Source organism: Eptesicus fuscus, chromosome 22 (genome assembly GCF_027574615.1).
Source record: "Eptesicus fuscus isolate TK198812 chromosome 22, DD_ASM_mEF_20220401, whole genome shotgun sequence".
NCBI classification, from domain to species: Eukaryota; Metazoa; Chordata; class Mammalia; order Chiroptera; family Vespertilionidae; genus Eptesicus; species Eptesicus fuscus.
In genome coordinates this window covers 40,260,758-40,286,156 of record NC_072494.1, presented here as the reverse complement: position 1 = coordinate 40,286,156, position 25,399 = coordinate 40,260,758, and the positions used below count along the sequence as shown (strand labels likewise).

General features: G+C 42.0%; 2 protein-coding genes across 2 annotated transcripts in view; one reads left to right on the top strand and one right to left on the bottom strand.

Annotated features, from left to right (window-relative positions):
- Positions 1–6,252, bottom strand: part of NME7 (NME/NM23 family member 7) — a 107,497-nt gene extending 101,245 nt beyond the window's left edge. The window contains exon 1 of the mRNA XM_028127830.2: positions 6,177–6,252. Within this exon, the coding sequence (XP_027983631.2) occupies positions 6,177–6,179 (3 nt within the window). The 5' untranslated portion in view covers positions 6,180–6,252. The remainder of the gene's footprint in view (positions 1–6,176) is intronic.
- A 230-nt stretch (positions 6,253–6,482) lies between these two features.
- Positions 6,483–24,973, top strand: BLZF1 (basic leucine zipper nuclear factor 1). Its single transcript, XM_008153123.3, has 7 exons — positions 6,483–6,800; positions 7,778–7,851; positions 12,452–12,891; positions 14,560–14,759; positions 16,947–17,075; positions 20,462–20,681; positions 23,698–24,973. Exons 2-7 carry the CDS (start codon positions 7,821–7,823, stop codon positions 23,881–23,883), a joined length of 1,206 nt encoding a protein of 401 aa, XP_008151345.2. The 5' UTR covers positions 6,483–6,800; positions 7,778–7,820; the 3' UTR covers positions 23,884–24,973.
- Positions 24,974–25,399: the final 426 nt, after the last annotated feature.

The window sequence follows — 25,399 nt, the reverse complement described above, 5'->3', positions numbered from 1 at the left end:
TTACTGAGGGCCTCCTTAGGCCAGGCCTGGAAATGCAAAGGACCCTAAGAAATCAGCCCTGCCCTCCTGGCGCTCACTGTCCTCAGCTCAGGGTGGAGCCCTCATTGGGAAAGCCAGGAGGCAGGTTGGAGGTAAGTTCCCCATACAATGAGCATCTGAAAGCAGATGGGCCCAGCACCCACCAGCACTGCTTTCCTAGGAAACCAGGGCCTTGGGGAAGGGGCAGGGACAGCAGGAGGGACAGGCAGGGACCAAGATGTCCCAACTAAATTCCATCCTTCTACTTTCTTCACCCTCTTCTCCCACAGCCTGTTTAATTGTTTCCTAACACTGATCAATGCTAACATTACATAATCTGTTTGTTTGTTTATTGTGTGACTCCCTACTCCCAGAAATTGTAGCTCCACACCAGCAGGACCAAGTCATTCATGCTCTAGCTGGGTGCCACAGACAGTGCCCCATACCGAAGAGGAACTTTAAAATCATTGAATGAATGAATGAGTCTAGAGTTTCAGAATAAAAGACTCCACTGTTTTCTACTTAGAATTCCAGGTTTTCTCTGGTGGCGAACAAATACTAAGGGTACCAGTTAATAATGCAGATTTTTTTCAATAGATGGAGTTACACATATGATGATATATATGCAATTTGATATGTATGCTATTTTGTTGTGTTGACAGCAAGCTTCAAAATTTCATATGTCAAATTTGCTGAAGGTGTTAACATCATAGATATGTTTACGCTTAAAAATGTCAAATTTCATGCCAAAAAAAAAAGAGCATTTGCGGGAATTTTTAATTCATTATTTTGAAGAAAAAGTTATCATATACTTCGGGAAGCTTATTGTGAACATGCTCCATCTCAAGATACTTGTGAACACTGGTTTAAACGCTTTAAAAGTGATGATTTAGATGTGAAAGACAAAGAAAGTCCAGGTCAACCACAAAAGTTTTTAAAGAGCAACAATTACAAGCATTATTGGATGAAGATGCATGTCAAACTAAAAAACAACTTGCAGAAAGATTAAATGTTGCTCAGCAATTTCCAATCGTTTACAAACAATGGGAAAGATTTTAAAGGAAGGAAAATGGCTGCCACATCAACTGAATGAAAGACAAATGGAAAACCGAAAAGTCATCAGTAAAATGTTGCTTCAATAGCACAAAAGAAAGTCTTTTTTGCATCCAATTGTGGGTGATGAAAAGTGGATTTATTTTGAGATTCCCAAATGCACAAAATCATGGGTTGATTCAGGTCAACCATCAACATTGACTACAAGGCCAAAATGCTCCGGAAAGGAGACAATGTTCTGCATTTGGTGGGATCAGGAAGGTGTGCTGTATTATGAGCTTCTAAAACCAGGTGGAACTGTTAATACTGATCGCTACCGACAACAAGTAATCAATTTGAACCACACTTTGATCGTGAAATGACCAGAATATGCCAGAAGACATGGCAAAGTAACTTTGCTTCATGATGATGCACCATCACACATTCAAAACCAGTTAAAAACATACTAAAAGATCTTGCCTGGGAAGTATTAACCCATCCGCTGTATTCACCAGACCTTGCTCCTTCAGATTACTTGTTCCAATCGATGGCACACGCACTTCCTAAGCAGCACTTCAAAACATACAAATTGGGTCTCTGAATGGTTTGCCTCAAAACAAGAAAAGTTCTATTGGGACGGTATCCGCAAATTACCTGAAAGATGGGGGCATGTGTAGCTAGCGATGGACATTACTTTGAATAAAGCACTTTTGATGTTTCTCTTGAAATTATCATGTTTTCTTTGATTACAAAATCCGCATTATTAACCGTACACCTAGTAATTCTCCACACCTGGTTTCTCCAAAGTGACCAGGAGAAATTCAGTGAAAGTAACTTCCCTCCTTTAAGCTGTCTTTCAGAGCATTCCTCATCTCCCTGTGGGTTTTGCCTCTCTGATCTATACATACCGATTTTCCTTCTCCAGGCACAAAATTCAGTAAGTTTCTTAAAGAGCAAGACAATTTAACATAAACTGTACTTGCCACTAAAAGGAGGAATTTCCTTGTTCCCAAAGTTGTATCTCTGAGCCTACGTAGCAAGAACCAGATAGGCCTGAATGGGCTCATTGTACTTTCACAATCAAATCACCAATTATAAAATTTCAAGACTCCCAGATAATCCATTTAAGCTGAGTATAAATTCATGGGTCTCAGATGTAGTACTTGTTAAATATATGATCAGACATGCTTAGGTCTCAGGAACTATTCCTGCCACCTCCCCTCCTTCTCTCCCTTTTCACGGACCTTTATTGTTCCATCAGGAAAATGAACTATAACAGAAATTGAAAGAGAATAAATTTAATACATTAAAATTTAAATATTGGACAATAACACCACTAACCTCAAATATTTATTTCTAAAACTTGTTTTAGATTTTAATATCCTTCCATTTCTCCCAACTATCTTCTCATTAAGCCGCATTCTAGTGAATATGAAAAGAATGCATTCACACGTGTAGTATGTTACAGTTTATAAATTCCTTTCATATACATTATCTCACGTGATCCTCACAAAAATGCTTTACGGTATTCTGAGCAGAAAATATTATTCTGATTTTATCAGTGAGAAAACAATTTCCCAGAAAGATTACAGGTCGCACAGTAAACAAGTGTTGAGGCTGAGACTGGAGAAAGGGCCGAAACTCTTAGCTTCTAGCTCTACACCAGGTGCTCTGTGGCGGGACAGGCTGCCGCTGCAGAAGAGGCAGGTGAGACAGGGATAGCACACCTGTCTGTGAATAACAGCTGGGGAAGGTTACCTCTATCTTCTTCCGTACATAGAGCCAATAAATTCTGAGTTTTAGCAACTTATAAAAGAATAATTACAGGTAAGTATTAACAGTGCATTTCACCTATAGAACACATAGCATTTATAATCTTTCTCAACACACTGGAGTTTTATTAAAAGTTCATATCCTTGGTTTTATGTATGTATGAAATGTATAGAGGTTCCAGGTTAGAGCTTAGGAGAAATGGGCACCACGGCATACTGCTAGTGGAGTACAAATTGGCAAGGCTTTTCTGGGGGTAATTTGGCAATGAATATCAAAAAGCCTTAAAAATGCAAATGGCCGCTCACTCAGTTATTCCATTTCTAATTTATTCTAAGGAAAAAATTATGAATGTGTATAAAAATGTATCTGCAAAAATATGTTAACTATGGTGTTAAAAGACCAAATTAATAAATGGATTGGTTAAATAAGAGCACATGAAAGAATAAAATATAGTTCTTAAAAGTGATCTGGGACAATGCCTAAGGTATATTAAGTTAAAAAAAAACATCTGTAAATAATTTATACAATAGAAATTTATTTTAAGATACACACATGTATGTGTATACATATATATGCACGTAGGTATGTGTGACTGGAGTATTATACAAAAATATTAATAGTGATTATATATAATCAGTGATATTTCAGATTAATTTAACTATATAGTTTTTTACTTCTATATTTCAAAATCTCCAAAAATGACTACATTTCTACAACAGAGTAAGTTAAATATTTGATACAGATATAAATATGTACATGCTATATGTTTTTATATATTATATATTACATACGTATTACATATATATTCAGTATAATTACTATATATATATACTATACTAGACGCCTGGTGCATGGATTTGTGCACCGGTGGGTTCCCTCAGCCTGGCCTGCAGGGATTGGGCTGAAACTGGCTCTCGGACATCCCCCCGAGGGGTCCCGGATTGCAAGAGGGAGGTTCTCGGGTGATGCACCCCGGAATCAGGCTCCCTCCTCTCTGGTTCCGGGTGCGTCACCCTAGAACCACAGCTGCCAAGTCACCACAGCTCGGCAGCTCCTGCTTTGAACGTCTGCCCCCTGGTGGTCAGTGCATGTCATAGCTACTGGCCAGTCAGCCAGTCGCTTAGGCTTTTATATATATACTAGTGATCCGGTGCACAAAATTCATGCACATTGAAAGGGGATTAATTAGAGGAAATAATTTAATATTGCTATTTGCCCTTTCTCTAAAATAGAAGTGTCAGAGATGAAAGAAAATTAGTAAAATGTATATGAAAACCTTCCTCCTTTCAGAGTCTGGGGCACACCACAGGACCCAGAGTCAAGTCCCCGCCCACCCACATGCACCTCAAAATCGCATGAGACCCAGACCCAGCCACCCCCCCCCCCCCCCAATTGGGCTAGATTCAGACCCGGCCAGTCCCACCCTTGTCAAGCCCTAAAGGGCAGGGGCTGTAGCCTCAGGTCCCCTGGCCCGGCGCCAGAACGGAGGGCGTGGCCTGAGGTCCCCCAGCCCAGACCGGGGCGGGGGCGTGCCTTGAGGTCCTCCATCAAGCCCCACCAGGTGGGGGACACGGCCTGAGATCCCCTGTCAAGCCCTGCTGGGTGGGGGGCATGGCCTGAGGTCCCCCGTCAAGCCCCGCCAGGCAGGGGTGGTGGGGCGCGCAGCCTTAGGTCCCTGCTGATTGCTCGTTAAGGCTCCTTATGGGAACTTGGCTTCAGCTGTGGGTGCAGCCATCTTTGTGATGGAGTGATGGTCAATTAGCATATTCCCTCTTTATTAGATAGGATAAAATGCATATTGCACATATGTATATTTAACTTGGATAATAACTATGGAAAACAGAGGATGAAATTGAAATTTACATATGTCAGAGAACCTAGAGCTATTAAGCATACACATGGAAATACATTTTTAAAAATAAAGCAATATGAAGAAGGCACAGCACATAAGAGGAGTCAGGAGAGAGAACGATAGCAACTTAATTAGGCAAAGCACCTAGTACCAGAAAATAAACTTGGATTGAGCAGTACATTTTAATAGCTACAGTTTCTCACTTCTAATTAACAGAAAGTCTTAAAATGCCAACAGCTTTTGAAAGTGAAGTACTTGGGCAGTTTTCGCAGGAAAGTGGACGTAAGGTTCATAGGAAGTGTTGGGGAACAAGTCAGTTCCGCCTGGGGCTGCAGCACCACCCAGGAGTCTTAGGAGAAACCACAGCAGAACACACACTGCCTACGTAGAAGCTGACACACACCTCCCTGCGGGTGCAGCTCTGCTTGTCATGCCTCAGAGGAGATATGGAAACAAAAAAGGGCAAATTGTGAAAAGGCAATTATAAGGGGAGAAATTAGGAACCACTGATCTTCAAAGACAAAAGCAGAACAGAAAAATGTCTTCCAAAGTTTACAGGTAGAATGAAAATAAGCACCAACTAATATGGCTGAAGTTTAAATAAGGCAGAGCCAAGGAAAAGATGTCTTGATGGAACAGGAAAACATAGGAGATGCATCATCCCACTACATTTAGAGTGAACTCCAAAGTCCTTCCCAAGTTCCGTGGGCCGCTCAGATCTCTCCTCCTGTTCCCACCCCTGTCCCCTCCCCAGGCCCAGCCACACCGTCTCCCTCCTGCTCCTCTGACAGCCTACGCCTTGCTGCTGCCTCCGCCTGAATGCTCTTCTCCTAGCTCCCTACCTGGCCAGCGCCCGTTTGAGATCTCAGTGTCAAAGTCACCTCTAAGGGGGACCTCCCCTAGGTGCCCCACACAGGACCACCCGCTCCTGGAGGCTGCCATTATCACACTACTTGGTTTCATTTTCCCCACAATGCTCTGCGCCATATGAGGTGGCCACATTCATTTACATCGATTGTGTGTCTCCCCAAGTAAGAAAGAAAAGAATTTAAAAGTTACACATCTAGCAGGCTTTCCCTGACTACCCAGGCGAGGTCAGATCACTGTATTTTGTTCTACTTTTCTACCTCATCTTGTAATTTTTCTTTTGCAACCCAAATTATACTTGTAATTTCTTTTCTAATATGTGTTTTTCTCAAGAAGTTCTATGGGGTAGAAGCCACTGTGTGCTCCCCACCACTTCCTCTTAGATAAAACGCGCTGAGGTGGAGCCGAGAGCTTGAAAAATGCAACGAGGAACATGCAAACATTTAATGAGTTTGAGGAATGATGCTTCACCTCAGGCTGGCACATGACTAGTCTAGGGGCTCCGCAGCCCCAAAGAGACGACAGGGTGAAGGTGCAAGGGCCGGGGACGCCCCGAGTGCGCACACGCCCCAGGACCGGGGACACTGCGACACCAGGACCCTGGAGCCGTCCTCTGGCCTCGGCTGGCACTCACCATAGTCTCAGGAGCTCAGCACAAAGAAATCGGTAGCACTGCCACAGGAAGACACCAGCTCTGACACCGACGCCCGGTTACCCTGGCAACAGAGCCCCGCCCCCTGCAGGACGCTGCGTAGCGGCCGCGGTCCCTCTTCCTCGTCCCTATTGGCTGGGGGTAACCAAAGCTCCGCCCACCCAGTCGACGTTCGCAGCCCTGGACGCCGTGGCCCGGAGCGACGGAACACGGCCTAGGTCTTTCCAGCGTCATCACTTCCGTTTCGTTGACAGCTGACCCGGAAGTTCAAGCCAGTATCCGGCTAAGGTCCAAATATTCTCTAATTTATTTTAAAATAAGCATCTGTCCAGTTTTCACTCACTGAAGCCTACACCGTCTGGTCTGTGTTGCTTGAGTTTAAACGCAAGACAGAGTATGTTTACCTGTTTGTTTGGAAACGTATTCCGGAAACGAAACCCTGAGTAATCCATCGGAAGTGACAGGAGGGAGCGGGAAGTCGCTGTCGCGAAGGCCGGCCGGGCGGCTGGGAATGGAAGGGGCCTGACTGCGGAGAAGTTACCCCAGGATTTCGCGCCGAGCCCCCTGGACCGGAAGGCCCGCTGGGTAGGAGTGAGAGTCCCAGAGGTACGTCCAAGCGCGGGCCGCTGGGACCAAGGGGACGTAGACGGTGAGGAGTCTGGGCTGGAGTGTGGTTGTCCGCGCCTTTGGGTCTAAGGCTGGACCGGTCGGAACTTCGGGTACGACTCCCCGGGACGGCAGAGGTTGAGAGGCGTGTCGCCTCCTTACCGGTCGGCTGTTACCCACTCCCTCCACAGCCCCCGCCGCGGTGCTTGTCCATCGCTCAGCATCTTCCCAGCGCGGTTGGAGGGCTCCTTGCGCCCTCGAAGGCACTGTGAGACCTGTTTTCGGGGCAGTGGACGGAGTTGGTGACTGCCGAGGAGGGGAGTCCCGGAGACCCGGTGCCGAGCTACGGCGAGTACCCAGAGTGATCGTTTTTTTGTGGTGAAACCAGTTGCTCTCCCCTGTACAGTTCACCACATATTAATATTGCATTCGTACCACCTTCCTTCTCATGTTCTGCAGTGACTCTTAGTCGATACTTTAAGGCCACGCATACATTTCTGAAAGTACATGCTATGCCATTTTAATCTTATTTCTGAGAAAGTGCATATTGAGCTATCATGAATATTTTTATTGTTAAACATCTAAATAGAAGCTCCTCTCTGATACACAAAGTGAACAAATTAGTGCCAATGTCTGCTGGCACTGATTACTTTAAATTTCCAGTTGTTATATCAATGATGCAAGAGCCTCTGCAATAGCTAATGTGCTATTTCTGAACTAAAAATCAGGACACACGTCCAATAATTTAGAGTATACTGGTGAGCACAGTGACACGTAAATACCACCTGATTTATTTTTATTTTTGTGAGAGAGATTTGGTAGCTTTAACAATATCACCTGTTAAAAAAGGGATATGAGGGATACTTCCTTTCTAAATGCATGTCACTAAATACAGAAGTAAGTAGAATATATTTAAGTTTCAGGGTAAATGTGTTTATACAGTATTGTTTTAACTCTTTCATTTTATATATTTTTAGGTTATTCAGTAGAAGCCTTGGGGTGCATTTTCATTGATTAAAAATGACTACTCTTGGGAGTTTAGAAACTAAAGGTAAGTCTTCTTTTGATGATAATTGTTTTTAAAACATGACATTTATGATGATTGGGCAAAGGAATGTTTGAGCCAGCGGAGTAAATCTCAGAGAGGCCTGGGGAATCATCTGTGTCTCAGACTATAGCTGAGTTTTTCACTAATGATTGAGTGTAGAGGGGACAAAAATTAAGCAGTTTTAGGATGAGTTAGTTACTGGCTGTTAACGTGAAATCTTCTAGGGAATGTGTTAACGTCAGTGAACTTCAGGAAGCACCAATTCATCTTTTCTGTGCCAAGCACATTTCCGGAAGCTGAGGAGACAAAGGCTAGGAGGCAGCCCCAGCCTGACCAGCTCCCAGCACTCTAGTCCGCAGGAAAAGCAATGATTTGAAGACACTCTGGTGTTTGCATTACTCTGGAAGCACTGAGGCGGGAGGAGGGTAAAGTTCAGGGATTTGCCCCAGGTCACACAGTATGTGGCAGGAGGGACTGGAGTTACCATATTTTAACTCAGCGTCTGGGTGTTCTTTCTATTGCACCATCATGCTTAGGGCATCTGTTTTCATAGATTTTCACTTTTATGAGAAAAGGAGAAATGTTTAATAACAAACTACAAAATCATCTTCTTTTTGCCTCAGTATTCTAGAGCAGGGTTGAAAATTGGGGCCCTTGGGCCTCCAGCAAACATTTGCAATCAGTTTGTGAAGAGGGAGCACTAACTGAATCCCACTTAAGCCAAGTGTTATCCCAAATAAAAAAGAATTCTGTTCTTCTCATTATTAGACTTATATATTTAAAAAAAAAAAACAAACTTTATTCAATTATTAGTTGGAATTTCATGTATAAAATTTTGGGATTTTTTTTTTTCTTCTTTTATAAGTACCTACGTAATATGCTCAGCTTTGTCTCATGGTCCAAACAGCTTAAAATATTTATTATCTGGTCCTTTACAGGAAAAGTTTGCCAACCCCGGTCATTTGTTCATTCCCTGCCTTTCAGCATCCTTGGGGAAGACAATAAGAATGAGCCGGAAACCTTAGATATGTCTTAATCTTTGGTAAATGATCACAGATGGAAATACTGTTGCTGCACAACTGAATTATTTTGTCAGTTCCCTTCAAAGAGTGGAGGAGGATAGGGCTGACATTGTGCCTTACGTAAGCTTTGCTCATAATTATGGAGCTGGCACCACACATCATGGTCCTCCCACTGGGGAGAAGGCCATTGCTCATGAGTGTGTCCTGGGTTGTGCCCAGTGCATGTGTAATAAAGGTTTCTATGTGTGTCATGAGAAAAACAGAATTATGAAAGGTGAGCTACTGGGTGAGGAAATGTGAAGCCCTGACCCCCATGTGCCTGCTTGTGCGCGCCTGTGGGCTTGCTTCGTAGCCATTACAGAGAGGGAGCCGCCACGGGGTACATAGTACACCTTGGCACTCGTAAGCCCTTGAGTAAGTAGGACAGTTTAAATGCAGCTAAGAGTAAACTGGTGGAACCAAGTTGATTGAATTTGATTGGAACTTGAACATATTTTGTTTGAAAGGAGATTTCTTTTAAGCTTCAGCAGGCCTGAATGTAAAGCTCTAGTTTCCTTTTTTTAAAAATATATATATATTTTATTGATTTCAGAGAGGAAGGGAGAGGGGAGAGAGGTAGAAACATCGATGATGAGAGAGGATCATTGACCGGCTGCCTCCTGTACACCCTCCACTGGGGTTCGAGCCCACAACCTAGGCATGTGCTCTGACCAGAATCGAACCGTGAACTCCTGGTTCATAGGTCGGTGCTCAACCACTGAGCCATGCCAGCCAGGCTAGTTTCTTTTTCTTTTTTCTTTTTTAAAATATATTTTTATTAATTTCAGAGATGAAGGGAGAAGAAGAGAGAGAAACATCAATGATGAGAGAGAATCATTGATTGGCTGCCTCCTGCACACCCCTACTGGGGATCAGGCCCACAACCTGGGCATGTGCTCTTGACCCGTATCGAACCTGGACCCTTCAGTCCCTAGGCCTATGCTCTATCCACTGAACCAAACCAGCTAGAGCTAGTTTCTTAAAAAAAAAAAAAAAAAATTGTAGTTAATTCATGATTCTACATTACTTCTTAAATGCCAGGTGGGCTGGTGATAATTAAATTTGCATTAGCCAGAGATCCTTAGGAAGAAGGGTTGAACTGAGATTTGAAGGGTGGGTAGGAACTAACTGCAGGGGAAAGGGTGTTAGGAAGAATATTCCAAGCAGAGAAATGTCTGGAGAGGAAGGCAGACTTTTGCTGCTATTGAGACCCCTCCAAAAAGCAAGTCAGGCTGGAATACAGAGTCTGGGGGTGAATGGCAGAAGTGGAGCCCAGCAGACAGGCAGGGCCAGATCGCGGAGAGCAGGGCAGGCCATGCTAAGGATCTTGTTTGTTCTGCGAGAGATGGGAGGCCATTCCAGGGTTTGATGCAGATCGGCTCTGCATGATTTTGAAAGCTCACTATAACTGTCATAAATTCTGTGGGCTCCCGTGGTCTGCCAGGTAGTGTCATTAGCAGAGACTAAGTTCGGGTTGATGAGGCAGTAGTTGTGGTTTGTGGATGGCCTCCTGGGCCAGTTAACAGCTTACTCTGGAGTCAGATTTGGATTCAAATCCCAGTCTGACACAGATGATTTGGATAAGCTGTGCAACTTTTCAAAGCCCCTTTTTCTGTCTACAAAATGTGCATGTTGTGCTTACCTCATGAGACAGGTGTAAAAGTTAAATGTCACCCATCTGAAGGACGTAGAGAAGCCCTTCACACACAGTAAGTTGAATAAAAGTTAATTAGTACTATTTGTGGGCTCTGCCTCCCACTTCTCCAGTGTGTGCTGGACTTGTCAAATGGCAGGAATCTACGGTGGAGCTCACAGGGCTGCTATGCATGAGCTCAGGGGCTCCGTGTAGGTTAGGTCACCTCAGTACCTCCTCAAGCTCTGCAGCACTTCCTGTTCTGGCACACCCTCCGTTCTTCCCCAGCGCTAAACCACCTCTGCCTTGAGTCAGTAAAGGGAGCCCTTTCTTGGAGAGCGGTGACTGACACCTTTCTTATACTCCTCACTGGCGGTAAGACAACGGGTGGAAGAGGCAGATCTGTTGGTTACTGACTGGAGCAATGGCAGTGTGCTGGTGAGCAGAGCTGCCTTCTTGCTTACTCGAGGGAAGATAATTTATTTCAGTTGAGCAGATTAGTTTGGTAAACGTGTGCAGCAGTGCACTAAGCGTTATGGAGGACAGGGATGGGTGCTACTATTTATTGAATGCCTGCTATTTACTTGTGTGCTGGACACTTTATACCTGAACTTGAACTTCGGGACACTGGAAGAGGCAGTATATGCAGTGGGGAAGGCCCCAGTCTTTGTGAACAGACTGCTAAGAATTCACTTCTGCCTCTTCACTTACTAGCTGTGTGGTGTGACCTTGGGCAAGTTGCTGGACCTCCTTGTGCCTCATTTTCCTCATGAATAAAATAGAGCTAATCATACTACTCACAGGGTTATGTAAGGATTACAAGAGTTCTATGTAAAGTATTTAGGGTAGTATTTGGCACATGGTAAGTCTTTTGTAAGTGTTGGTTACCTGTTACTTAATATTTTCTCATTTAAAATTCAGATTTAATACTACCTGGATGTAAGTATTATTAAATTAATTCCATGGAAGTTAAAACTAAAGCTGAGATCATTGTAGGATTTTGTGCAGATAGTAATAGTGTAAAGGAATTCAAACCAGATCTGGGTGATCCCCAAAGTCCTATCATTTCTATGGCACCATGTTCCTTCCACTTGTATGGGGCATAATGTCTGCTCTTAATGTGCTTATCAGACTTACTGGGAAAGAGAAAATAGCATGTACAAAACCCTTAAAATGATAATGTTGGTTCATGATTAAGCTTCAAACTGAATGTTTGAGACAGTAAGTGCCATGGGTATTCTTCAGAGAGTGGGCCGGAACAATCAGAAAGATTTAATGTGAAGTGTGGAGTTGAAGCTGACTTCTTAGGGGTAACCGAGAACCACAGTGAGGGCCAAAGAAGCCACGTAAGAGACTAAGAAGCAGGAACAGCGATTAGAGGCCTGGGAGAGAGAACATTGAATAGTTCAGTTGGGTAGTTTGTGCAAAGCATTTTTTGCCAAGAGTTCAAACAACAGATAAATTATTTTGAAGTAGATGTTTTCAAGTATGCATATATAGAGCTGCATATTTTTTATAGTTAGCCGACATTATTGAGTGTCTACGGTGTGTCAGGCTCTTGATCTGTGTTCTTGCATACCATAACCCTGTAGCACAACTGTCATTGTCTCCGTTTTGCAGGTTAGGACACTGAGATTCATGGAGGGTTAACTGATTTTCCTAGGGTCATACTAGGAAGTAGAAGTCAGAACCAAACACCCTGATTCCAAATCTGTATTTCCTGCCAAGAGAGAGGCCATTTACTTAAGGGAAGCTTTCTTTGACACACGATGGTTTTGAAAATTACTTTCAGTCTGAATATTTCCATTTTGTAAATGTCAGTGATTCTGATGTAGGGTGAGACGTGTCTTGGCATTTTCCTGGTTCTTCTTTTCAGTAAGTAGTTTATATTTTTTGCTCCCTCTTTCAGTCACCCTGACTTCAACCCCAATCCGAGGAGCAGGAGATGGAATGGAAACGGAGGAGCCACCTAAGTCTGTTGAAGTCACCTCTGCAGTCCAGCCTGTAAAGCCCCACGTCCTTCCGAGTCCACGAAGGAAAGCAGTCGCACCAGAGAGCCCGGGAGTCCTGCAGCTGGGCAAGATCCTCACTGAGAAAGCGGTGGAAGTCGAAGCTGTAAGAATATTGGTTCCCAAAGCTGCTATCACCCACGTTGTCCCCCACAAAAATGCCAAGGGTAAGCCTCTCGGACGTCAGAAAGGGGAGCTCTCTGGTCAGTCCGAGGGAGCTGCCGAGCCCCGGAAGGAGCTCGCAGAGGTGAAGAGCACCCTGGAGAAGCTCAGGAACTCGGAAAGGAGGCTGCTGCAGGACCGAGAGGGCCTTTCCAACCAGCTCCGCGTGCAGACGGAGGTAAGGACCGTCCCGGGCTGCAGCGGTGCCTGCCACACCTGGCCCTGAGCCTGCGAGTTAGGAACTCCATTCCTCCTGGGAAAGCAGGTGCCCCTCACTACAGCTCGTCACCTCTCTAGATGCTTCCTCTCAGATTTCACATTCTCAGGGCCTCACATGGAACTAGTGTATGTCAGGAACTTATACTCTAACCCACGTTGAAGAGGGAAGAGTGAGGAACACCTAAAGTTATAAAGGAGGTTACAGTTGTAAACTTCCAGACCAAAGACTGGCCAACTCAGGCTTTGAAACTGACTCGTTCGTAAATCCTGTTTTAAGGATCCATGAATTCCAAGTATTTTACCTATATATACATAATGCTTGGAATAAAGAGAATGGTGGGATAAGTATTGGTCTCGTCATTGTAAATGGAAACCATCTACAATGTTTGATTGTGTTTCTTTAATCTTTTCATCTTAGTCAACATTGCCTTAGCCTCCACTTTTCCCCTTAGTCTTTGTGACACTGGTTAGTGGTTCTTACCCAAATATATTTTAATATATTTTTAACAACTAATTTCTAATTATAAAAGTATTTGTAAACAATTTGAAAAATAAGAAAACAATGAAAATAATGCCACCTTAGATGTTAATGTTTTCCTATGTCACAGAACATTCTATTACAAATAGTGCCACCTTAGTGGTTAACGTCTTCTTATGTCACAGAATATTCTATTACAAATAGCCACAGTTCTTCAGTGGCTGCATCATAAACTAATACCTGTGATTGGACATTTATATTTTGACTCCTGTGTTTTCAATATTAATGTAAAGGATGTACTTGTAGAGAATCCCGAGTTTCTTCCTTTACTTAAATTCTTAAAAGGAAAAATCGTAGGGCACAAAGAAATTATTTTTCAAAATATATTTTATTGATTTTTTTTTTTTTTTTTACAGAGAGGAAGGGAGAGGAATAGAGAGTTAGAAACATCTATGAGAGCGAAACATCGATCAGCTGCCTCCTGCACACCCCTACTGGGGATGTGCCCGCAACCAAGGTACATGCCCTTGACCGGAATCAAACCTGGGACCCTTGAGTCCGCAGGCCGACGCTCTATCCACTGAGCCAAACCAGTTAGGGCAGAAATTATTTTTTAAATGTTAGAGTAGATTAAAAAAACACATAAAACATTCTCTGTCCACTGGCCTTTGTGGCTCCATCCAGGAACCAAGAGGTTCAGGCTCGATCCCCAGGAGGGAGCCTCCAAGAGACAGCCGATTGTTGATATTTCTCGATTGATGTTTCTATCTCTCTACCCCTCTCCCTTCCTCTCTCTCAAAATAAATCTAAAAAATATATATATTTTTTAAATTCTGTCATTTTTTAACAAAACTCACTGTTTAGTTTTTTAACTTTTCCCTTTAAGTGTTGCTTGGGAGCAGCTTGTTATTTTTATGATAATAACTTGTGCTCTTATTATAAGAGGCTCAGTTTATAACCACCTGGGCTATAAAGATAGAAGTAGGCTTGGTTAATATGTGTATATCATGACACTTAGATATTTACTGTCACTTTTTGATCTTTAAATAATGGAGGTTCAAATTACACAGAACAGTTTTTTTGTTCATTCTGTACATTGTAGTCACTGACACGCCCCTGAGCGTGTTACATTGTTATGTGCTCTTCTAGGTCAATCGTGAGTTAAAAAAGCTGCTGGTGGCTTCTGTTGGTGATGATCTTCAGTATCACTTTGAACGTCTAGCCCGTGAGAAAAATCAGCTTATTTTAGAAAATGAAGCCCTAGGTCAGAACACAGCTCAGCTTGCCGAGCAGTTAGAACGAATGTCAATACAGTGTGACGTGTGGCGAAGCAAATTCCTCGCGAGCAGGTATGTTCTGCTTTAAATAGTTTCCATTTTCTAGTTTTGATCTATTAGCCTTTTGACCCATAACACAAGAAAGTCAATTGTAGAGTGACAAACTCTGATCAGGTTGTTCATGTATTATTGAAGATGTGAACTCTCACTCCTGTGGATGGAAGCACAGACTCCCTAAAGGGAGAAGAGATATAAGGATCCTCCCTCATTCCAGAATTCTAGGTTACTACTCTATAGTAGAAATCACTCCCACTACAATATCTAATACCAAAACAAAATTGTCAATTCAGATATCTAGTAAACATTAAAATCACAATAAAAAAACTAAAATATTTTCTGGAGAACTCATGTCATTGCCACTCTGTAACATAGTATTTTTTGTCCTTCATGCTTGTTCTCATAGTTGTTAATATATAATAGAGCTTCCCAGCCTTTTTCTCTCTTTGCACAAATAGAGAAGGATGGCATAAGTATGCATAGTGCATGAGGCTGCGCTCCAACAGGACCATGGACACACTGATAGTTGGGAAATTGCAAGAAATTGTGATTCTTTATCTATTTACTAGACGCTTGGTGCACAGATTCACGCACCAGTGGGGTCCCTCAGCCTGGCCTGCAGGGATCGGGGTGAAACCGGCAGTCCAACATCCCCCAAGGGGTCCCGGAGTACGAGAGGGTACTCTGCAAAGTTGCTGTCGCTCGGCAGCTCCTGGGTTGAGCATCTGCCTCCTGGTGGTCAGTGCACATCATAGCTACCAGCCGGTTGGCTGGTCTGCCGGTCGCTTAGGCTTTTATATAGATCCCCTCCTCCTTCCAATGTTGTGTTACTGGAGAATGGGGTCTGGGGGTTATCCAACTGTGTATTCCCCGTGCTTAGCCAGTGTTTCACACGCAATATGCTTACTAGTAATAACATCCAATCATTTGGCGATATCTCACAAAGCCCCAGAGGTTTCCCAGGCTGTACTCAGACTGTACGATGGTGATGAATAAATTTTCAAGAAAATGTTTCTTCATGTCTTAATACCTGTGCTACATTCTAGTAATTGACTACTCTCTTCAAGTCCTTACTTTGTTTTCTAATTTGACTATGTTAAATATTCTTTGTAACTTTTTGAAAATGACAGTATAGGATGCTGTTTGGAGAAATGAACATACTGCTTATTGTCTTAGAATGAAAGTTAATTAATTCTCCTTGAACAGTTTAAGAGACAACAGATTATTGCAATATGTAACTTTTTTAACATCCTGATCAAAACTGACAATAACGTTCTAAGGGCAATAGAGAGTATACTTTAGTGATATTTTAGTTGATTTAATCATCCGTTGAGAAAATTTTTATTTTATTTTACGGAATTTAGTTGTTGCTGTAATTTGAGACTTTAATTTTAGTTCTAAGATTTTCCTCTGATTAAACATACCTAAAATTTGCTTCAGTCCCATCAATAGGGAATTGATTAAATAAACTTTGGTACATCCAATCAGAAGAAAACATGAAGCTTTATTTTTAAAAAGGGAGATGAGATAGTTCTATATGTACTAATACTAAAAACTCACCAAGATAAACTATTAGGTGAAAAAAGCAAAGTATAGAAAAGTTTATATTAAATAATCCCTTTTTGTAAGTTGAAAAATATATTTATTTTTAACCCATAGTTTTATGTTAAATATACATAAATTTTTTTCCTGGAAAAATGTATAAGGAACTGTACTGGTTACATGTAAAAGAAGGATGGGACCCTGGACAAGAGAGAAGGCTTTGTTTTCCTGTGTGGAAGCCTTTTTACATTATTTTAATATTCTTCTAAGGGCAAAGAGGTAATTGAATGGCAGGAACATAATGCATTTTTGTTTTCCTCTAAACTGTTTAATATTTAAAATGTTTTATTAATGTTATGTTTTCCAAAATTTGGTCAATCTGAAGGAAGATTGAGGAACATTCCAAAAGTCACTATATATAAGGAAAGCCTGTTTCCTTTGTCATTTTGTAAATATTTTAATTGAATCCCTTCAGTGAGTTCTCAGCTTGTAAACATTTTAAATGCTTCTTAGTGAAGATTGAAACACTGAGAAGTAATATATCTATGTTAATTATTCTTTGTAAGCTTTTGAAAATGACAGCCACCAAGGTCATATATTAACTTCTTTGCACTGTGTTGTCGTCGGAGAATTTATAGGTAAGATTTTAATCTCTTCCAGGGTTATGGCAGACGAGTTGACCAATTCCAGGGCAGTTCTGCAGCGTCAGCACCGGGACGCGCAGGGTGCTCTCCAGGACCTACTGAGTGAGCGGGAGCAGCTTCGCCAGGGAATGAAAGCCACCCACACGTATGGCCCTTTTACATCCGGACTCTTCTACGCTCCTGCAGTTCCCAGCATGTGGCGGTTCTGTACTGTTGCTGCATTTATAGCTTGTGGAGTATATACTTGAGTAGCATTTCAAAACAGATGCCCAGGAGAAGGCAGATGACTAAAAGAATAGAAGATCTGCTGCTTACATTCTTAACTGGAGAGAATTAGTTATATTTATCATAGAACTCTCTGTACTTAAAAGTCATTTTTTATTATATTTGTTGCACTTCTGTGTAACTTTTGATAGAAGCCACAGCGTGTACTTGTTTGTCCTTCGGAAGGGGGTCTTTTTGAGGACCACTCTGCAGTGTTTGAGCTTGCTTTCATCTCCAGAACTGGCAAAATCTGTGGTCTCCCTCCAAAGCACTTTGTACTTCTACATCGTTGATGTTTTTAAAATATATTTTTATTGGTTTCCGAGAGAGAGAGAGAGAGAGAGATAGAAACATCAATGATGAGACAATCATTGATCGGCCGCCTCCTGCTCGCCCCCCACTGGGGATCGAGCCTGCAACCCTGGCATGTGCCCCTGACTGGCATCAAACCCGGGACCCTTTGGTCCGCAGGCTGACACTCCATCCACTAAGCCAAACCGGCCAGGGCTACATCGTTGATTTATTGTAAAACAGATCAGTACAGGCCAAAGAGGAAACTATAGGGAAAATTGGAAGAATGAAAATATCAGATTTTATGGGAGGCAGCTAACGCAATGTTTAGAGGGAAATTTATGACTTTAAATGTTTATCTTAGAAAAGAAGAAAGGTCTCGTCAGTAATCTAAGCTTTCTCCTTAAGAAATAAAAAGAGAAAATTAAGCAAAAGAAGAAAACAATAGGATGAGAGCAGAAATAAATGAAATAGAAAGCCAAATGTGGCTTCTTTGAAAAGATAAAATTAAGAAACCTCAGTATAATCAGGGAAAAAGATATACATGACCAATATCAGGAATGAGAAGGAGGAGGCCTCACTGTAGATTCTATAAACATAAAAAAAAGATAACAGAGTGCCTGGCTAGTGTTGCTCAGTGGTTGAAGCATCAGCCAGCACACCAAAGGGTCTTGGGTTTGATTCCCCATCAAGGGCACATACCTGGGTTGCAGGTTCGCTCCCCGCTCCCGGTCAGGGTACATGCGGAAAGCAACCGCATGTACCCTGTGATGTCTCTCTCACAATGATGTTTCTCCCCCTCCAACCTCCCTCCCTTTCACTCTCTGAAAAAGCAATCAAAAAAATTATCATCAGGTGAGGATTAAATATCTATATATATAAAAGGCTAAGTGTCCGTCTGTCCGACCGGCAGCTATGATGTGCACTGACCACCAGAGGGCAGGAGCTGCCATGACGCGCACTGGTCATTTAAAAATAAATGGCACCATGGACCTGGAGCTGACAAACCAACACTCAGCTTCCCCCAAGTGGGACCCAGGCCCGCTACCACCCCGGAGCAACACCCCACCAAATTGCAGCCAACGCTGCCAAGACTCCATGGCGCAAAATGCGGCCCACAGCCCAGCCCAGCCCGAAAACGGTGGCTGTGGGCGCCGGGTAATGACGTCATGTAGCAACACCCGGCTTCAGCTTCCTCTCCCTAGGGACTAGCATCCTTGAGCATCCTTGGAGTTTCTTCAGCCCAGGAACCCAACTTGCTTTATAGCCTGGTGCAAACATTTTACAATTTAATCAAATGTCTGTGAAGCATTTTCCCGTGCCTCATCTCATTGGATCCTCACAGAAGTCCTGGAGTAGGTAGATAGGAGACTCGGTAGAATCCTGTTTTCTTTTCATTAGCAAGATGCCAATAGCGACAGTCATGCTTTTTATACAGTCATGCTCTGTATAAATATTAAAATATTTCTTCTAATTAATTTCCTTTCAATGTGCACAAATCCGTGCACTGGGACACTAGCGTATATTTTACAGGGGGATGTTGTGAACAGCTCTATGCCAGTAAGTTCAACAGCTTAAATGAAATGGATAAACTCCTTAAAATGCACAAACTACCTAAGAGTATCAAGAACAGATAACCTGAATAGCATAACCTATTAAGACGGTTGTATTTGTAATTAAGAACCTTCCAGTAAACGAAAGTCCAGGCCTAAAGGGGTTCACTGGTGAATACTAGCAAACATGTAAGGAAGAAATAAAGCCAAATTTACACAAACTCTTCTAGGAAATAGAGAAGTAGGGAACAATTTCCAGCTCATTATATGAGGCCAGCATTATCTTGATACCAAACCAGACAGAGACATTGCAACAATACTACAGACCAGTAGTTCTCATGACAAAGATGCAAAAATCCTTCACAGGATTTTAATGAATCAAATCCAACCACATACAGTCATGTGCCGCATAAAGATGTTTTGGTCAGTGATGGACCTACAGTGGTCCCATAAGATTATAATCGAGCTGAAAAATTCCTATCACCTGATGACGTGGCGGCGTGCTTGTGGTGATGCTGGTGAAAACCAACCGAATGCACTGCCAGCCATATGGAAGCTTAGCACATACAATATGTACAGTCCATAAACCTGGTGATCACAAATACCTATGTTACTGGTTTATGTATTTCTATACTATTTATCATTATTTTAGAATGTACTCTTCCACTTACAAAAGCAACAAGTAAATAGTGCGCCATGTTATCCCAGCAGCAGCCTCATCCATCCAGTGTCTCTGTATTGCATCAATTTCTCTTACACTTGCTTAATCTCATGTTGTACAGCAAGCATGTCAAACTCACGGCATCCAGCCTGCTAGCACAAGTTTGACGTGCTTGTGTACAGTAACCTGCTGTACGAGTTTGTAGCCCAGGAGCAATAGGCTATACCAGACAGCCCAGGTATGCCGTAGGCTGTACTATCTAGGTGTGTGTAGTGCACTCTGTGATGAAATTGTCTAACGATGCATTTCTCAGAAGATATCCCTGTCGTTTAGTGGAGCTTGACTGTATAAAAAGATTTATACGTCATGTCCAAGTAAGTTTTAGCCCAGGAATTGTAGGTAGTATGTCATTCAAAAATTAATTAATGCAACTCACCAAAAGGAAATACCATATGAGTAAGATGCACAAATCAAATCAGTAGTACTGTACAACTGAATGATATACTAGTGTATTATACCTGTTATAGGATATGAGGACAAAAAAGTACTGCTTGTTAAGTTATTTCCAGATAATAATATAGTAAATTGATAAGTGCTTTTTGTAATCTAACTTCTTTTCCCAGACTTCCTGATTTATTGAACTCTGAAAGAAAGATACGGGAGAAAGATATAACTTCAGAAATATGTTTCTCATTCATTGAGCATTCCTGATTTTTGTATTTTGTCTTATTAATGTTCAGTGTTCATGCGTGTTCTCTGCAGTTTACTGGAGGAGCTCCTGGTCTCCCTGCAGTGGGGAAGAGAGCAGACGTACTATCCTAGCACCCAGCCTCACAGCACAGCAGAACTAGCGTTAACCAATCACAAGCTGGCAAAAGCGGTAAATGCTCATCTCCTGGGAAATGTTGGAACTAACAGCCAAAAAAAGAGTCCACCAACAGTTGAATTCTGCAGCACCCCAGCGGAAAAAATGGCTGAAACGGTAAAATATTCCTTGTATGATCTGTGGAACTTCTAACACTGACCTCTCGCTGAAGGGTGGCGTGTTGTAATGGCAAGTGCTTGGCACTGGAGTTCAGGAACATGGGATTTCAACATGAGCTCATGCACATGAGCTTGTGATCTTGGAGAAAATCATTTCCTCCTCTGAACTTTAATTTCCTTGAATATCATTATTCTGTTCTTAAAGAGAAAAATGTAATTGTTTTGAAAGAGGGCCTATTTTTTTTTAGCCTTTTCTCGAATTCATTTTTATATGAAAACTACCAAGTAGAACTTTTCATTTAGTAATCATGAGTAGATAATAGGTTACTTCTGATTTAAGGAATTACTTGTTAATTCTCACATATAGACCAGTCCTATGTCAATTCAACTTTCTGTCTTCTTTGTTTCTATTCCCATCAAACTCAGCAGCAGGTGACTGGTTCCTCACATACAGAAGGAAAAGGGGGCAGAGGCAGAAAACTACTGCAAGGTCCCACTTGATATCTAGGCGCCTGCCTGCATGGCAGCCAGCTTTCCATACATCCCTCCTACTGGGAAAGGTGTCCCCTTCTCGCTAAAGCTCCCCTCCAGGCTCAGCAGGCTCCCCAACACTCACCCCTTCTCTCTACTGGCTCTTTCTTTTTTTGGCTTAAGAACGTGCCCAAGTGCCTCGCATCTAAAATGAAACATCCTCCCTCTGCCCTAAGTTCTCTGCAGACGGCCTTACCACCTTCCCTTCACAGTCAAGAATCTTGGACAAGATGACTTGTTTCTCACGTCCCGTCCACCTCAGTTCCCGCTGTCACTTACCCTAGCAGACTTCTCGCTCCACTGTTCTCCAGGTCCTTACCAAGGTCATGAGTGGTGAATGACTCTTGTCCTATGTACTACATGTCACTTCTGTGACATTACTCTTTCCCGGCCCCATGCTGCCTCGCTGAATTCCTTGTCATAACCTTGTCTCCTCCTCTCCATGTTGATGTTCCATAGGAATCTGTTCCCCATGCTTTTTAACTTCCATAGTTTCTGCAACAACTGCTGTTTCTGTGACCATGCTTCCTGGGATCTGAGGAACGGAGCATCCTTTCCCTGTGCCCGCTCTTGAGCATTTCCTCACACAACAGACTCCTTATCCCGAAGCTTTCTGCTTATGACTTTAACTGAGACTTTTTTTTTGTTCAAAAGACATATCCAGGTGGATATTTCTGTTTGTCCCACAGACACCTAGAAATAGAACAATTACTTTTCTCTTCGCTTTCGCACATGTGTTCTACCCCCTCCACGAAGAAGGAGAAGGAAAGCCACCCCCTTCCTCTCCACTACTCCCTGTCTTAGTAAACTGCACCTGCTATATAGGGATGTCCTGAGGATTCCATAAAAGAATGCATATAAACCCCAGAGCAGGTTCCAGTGTGATGTAATTTCTCAATCAATGGTAGCTATCATTTTTATTATTTCCTTCATCCCCCGGATCCTGTTGGTTTTACAAATCCTATCAGTTCCTTGGACTTTGTGCTCTATCCCAAGTTCAACCACTGACCTCCAACCTCAACTATTGCAAGAGCCTCCTCACTAATATCCCTGTCTTGCTTTTCACCTGCCAGAGAGTTATTTCAAAAATGTCAATTCCACACACCCCCTCCCCAATGTTAGTGCATTCCTCCTAGTATTCCTGTTCAAACAGCTCCCAGCCTCCGTTATTGAGTTTGAATTCTTTATATTGTATAGGAGAATTTTCATAATCTTTACTCCATTTTTCCTTTCAAGGATCATTTCCCAGGTGTACCCCCCACACACATGTACATATAATTCACATGTCAGTATTTAAACACTTGTTATTCCACAGATATGCCACTGTGTCTCACCCACCTATACATACTATTCCTTCTGCCTCGACCATCCTTCCTGTACCTCTCTACCTGAAGAATCAGCCCTCCCTGAATCTCACTGGCAAACCTAGATGTTTCTTCCTCCAGGCTTCCGTTACATTTTGTACATATTTATTATAGCTCTTTAACATGTAAAATTGCAACTGTTTGATTCTCCGTCTCCCAAACTATAAGCTTTTTAAGGGCGGGGGCTATGTCTGATGTGTCCTCAAGGTCTGGTATAATCCTTTACACATAGTAGGTACTCAGTTATTTACTGAATGAATCAGTGGCTAAAACTAAACCCATCATCTTTACCTTTCTGTTCTCCTCCATTCTCTTTGTTGGGAAGTTGTGTCCCTGGCTCTGAAGCTGCTGCCCGCAGCATTGGCTAGGCCTGACGGCTCCTTCTTGCTTGTAGCACTCTCTTCCCTTGGCCTATGGAACCAGTGCTTCTCCCAATTCCTTTCCAAGGGCACTGCCTCCCTCTTTCCCACCAACCCGTCCTCATCACACGATGACAGGCAGGAGGAGATGAACAGGAGAAACAGGAACTGTAGCCAGCATTATCATGTGACCCTTATTGGACAAGTTTTTCAACTCAAGAGCTCCTCCTGCTGTGGGCCTCAGTAAAGCAATAGAATAGGGAAAGTCAATGCAGAAGAATGAGGGAGCATGGTGTAAGAGAAATGAAAAGCCATTGATTTTTATAAGTAAGTGATCAGAAACTGTGAAGTAGGATTTCAATAGAAGAATCCGGGTAGAATCCTGATTCCAAGCAGTTCCATGAAAGACTAAAGGAAGAAGATAGGGGTACTTTTGATTTAGGATGAAAATGGACATAAGGTAGAATTTATATACCCTTATTTTCTTCTATGTTTTCATCAGTATCCATAAGAGAACATCAATTTCTTCATTTTTAAAAAATACGTAAACTAGGTAGTGTAATAACTAGACATCATTGTTAAATTTAGAGCTTTTTGAGAAAAGGAATAAGTTCTCTCATCTAATTCCTTATTCAGATGTTATTTTTATGATAGTTACATATTAATGAAATGGAGCTACATAGGTAGTTATACCTCAATAAAACCCAGGGGTTTACAGTCCCTGCTGCATATTTCTGACATCACTTCTTATTTTCCTTAGGTGCTACACATTTTGGACCCAGCTACCAGTACAGAAAGCTCACCTGATAATCGGTTTTCTGAGTCTTCACCAACCACCTTACTTGCTACCAAGAAAAATATTGGGCGATTTCATCCCTATACCAGATATGAAAACATCACCTTCAACTGCTGCAACAACTGCCAGGGAGAACTTATTGCCCTTTAACGTGTCACATTGGGGCATGCTGCAGGCACGAGCCTGCTACCCCGGAGTCATTCTTATTGGGGAGCGGGGGTTCCTATAATGCTGTAATCTCACTTTCTACTTGAATAATGTTTCATGTACTAGACTCCAGGTTACCCTTTCTTAATAAATGTCTCAGGGTAAGAAAAGAACAAAGCAGTGCAAATATATATAAAGTGGAGAATGCTTCCCAGGCATTACACGATGCTTTTTCTAATGGGCTTTAAAAGGGAAAAGTGATATACCTTCTTTTAGGCCCCAAATTATTGTTTATCTCGCTATATATTTTATATGAGCAGATTTAATTTTGGTAATCAAAATCAATGACTTGCAAACTAGAGCCATGGGCCTTAGGCAGCCACCCATCACTTACTGCTGTCTGCGGTGGGCTCTTGTAGTCCCACAGCAGAGCTCCACAGAGGAAACAGGCTGCAAAGCCTAAAATATTTCCTATTTGTCCCGTTACTGACCCCTACTCTAATCAGCAGAGGGATGGGGAGGAAGTGTTTTTTCCTCTTTTTGGTGAATTTGGGGGGCGGGGTGCTACAAAGGAGGCTTAGGAAATACAGTAGGTGAAGGGATAAATCTTTTAAAAATAAATGCTATCTATTAGGAAAATTAGGAATTGACAACCACATTAACAAGAGTTTCAGCAAAATGTGTTCTGTTTTTGTGCAGAGGATTCCATATTTCGAGTGGACGCCACTTGATACATATATAGAAGAAATAGGTTCCCAATTTGATATTTATAAAATAAGGTGGGGTAAGTAGGATCTTTCTAGGATACGGTACAAACACAAACATGTAACCCATCAATTAATTTATGTAATATCCGTTATTGTTTATGATGGATAATCACAAAACACCCTTTTATAGGCCTTTAAAACTATCCATAAAATGTTTATACCAAATTATACTAATTAGTTACAGAAGTGCCTGTCAATAGAGAAGCCTTCAAGAAACAAATCTGCTCAAAGTACATTGTATTTTAATGTCAACCTAGTGATTTTTTTGGTCTGATTCATCTGAGTTATATTTATAATTTCATGTGGCAATAAATTTCTCTATCTTCTTTATTCATTGTTGTCTTTTTTTCCCTCGGAATGATGTATTTCATTTCAAGTCTTCATCTAGCTTATACTATTTACAATTGATTCTTCAGCTTGTCCTTTAGTTTTAGTATAAAACTTAGAGGAAAAGCTTCATGACATTGGATTTGGCAGTGATTTCTTAGATACGATACCAGAAGCACAGGCAACAAAAAGAAAAAGATAAATTGAACTTCATCAAAATTAAAAACTATTGTACATCAAAGGACACTACCAACAGAATAAAAAGGCAACCCACAGAATGGGTGAAAATATTTGCAAATCATATATCTAAGAAGGGTCCAGTACCCAGAATAAGTAAAGAATTACAACTCAAGAACCAAAAGTAACCCAATTTAAAAAATGGGCAAAGGACATGAATAGAAATTTCTCCAAAAAAAGTAAAAATA

Bases quoted from the DNA above. Each gene is read 5' to 3' on its own strand.
- BLZF1 (XM_008153123.3), top strand. From the start codon at position 7,821: ATGACTACTCTTGGGAGTTTAGAAACTAAAG. The intron at 7,852-12,451 runs GTAAGTCTTCTT...TCCCTCTTTCAG, and splicing joins TGGGAGTTTAGAAACTAAAG to TCACCCTGACTTCAACCCCA. The intron at 14,760-16,946 runs GTATGTTCTGCT...AATCTCTTCCAG, and splicing joins AGCAAATTCCTCGCGAGCAG to GGTTATGGCAGACGAGTTGA.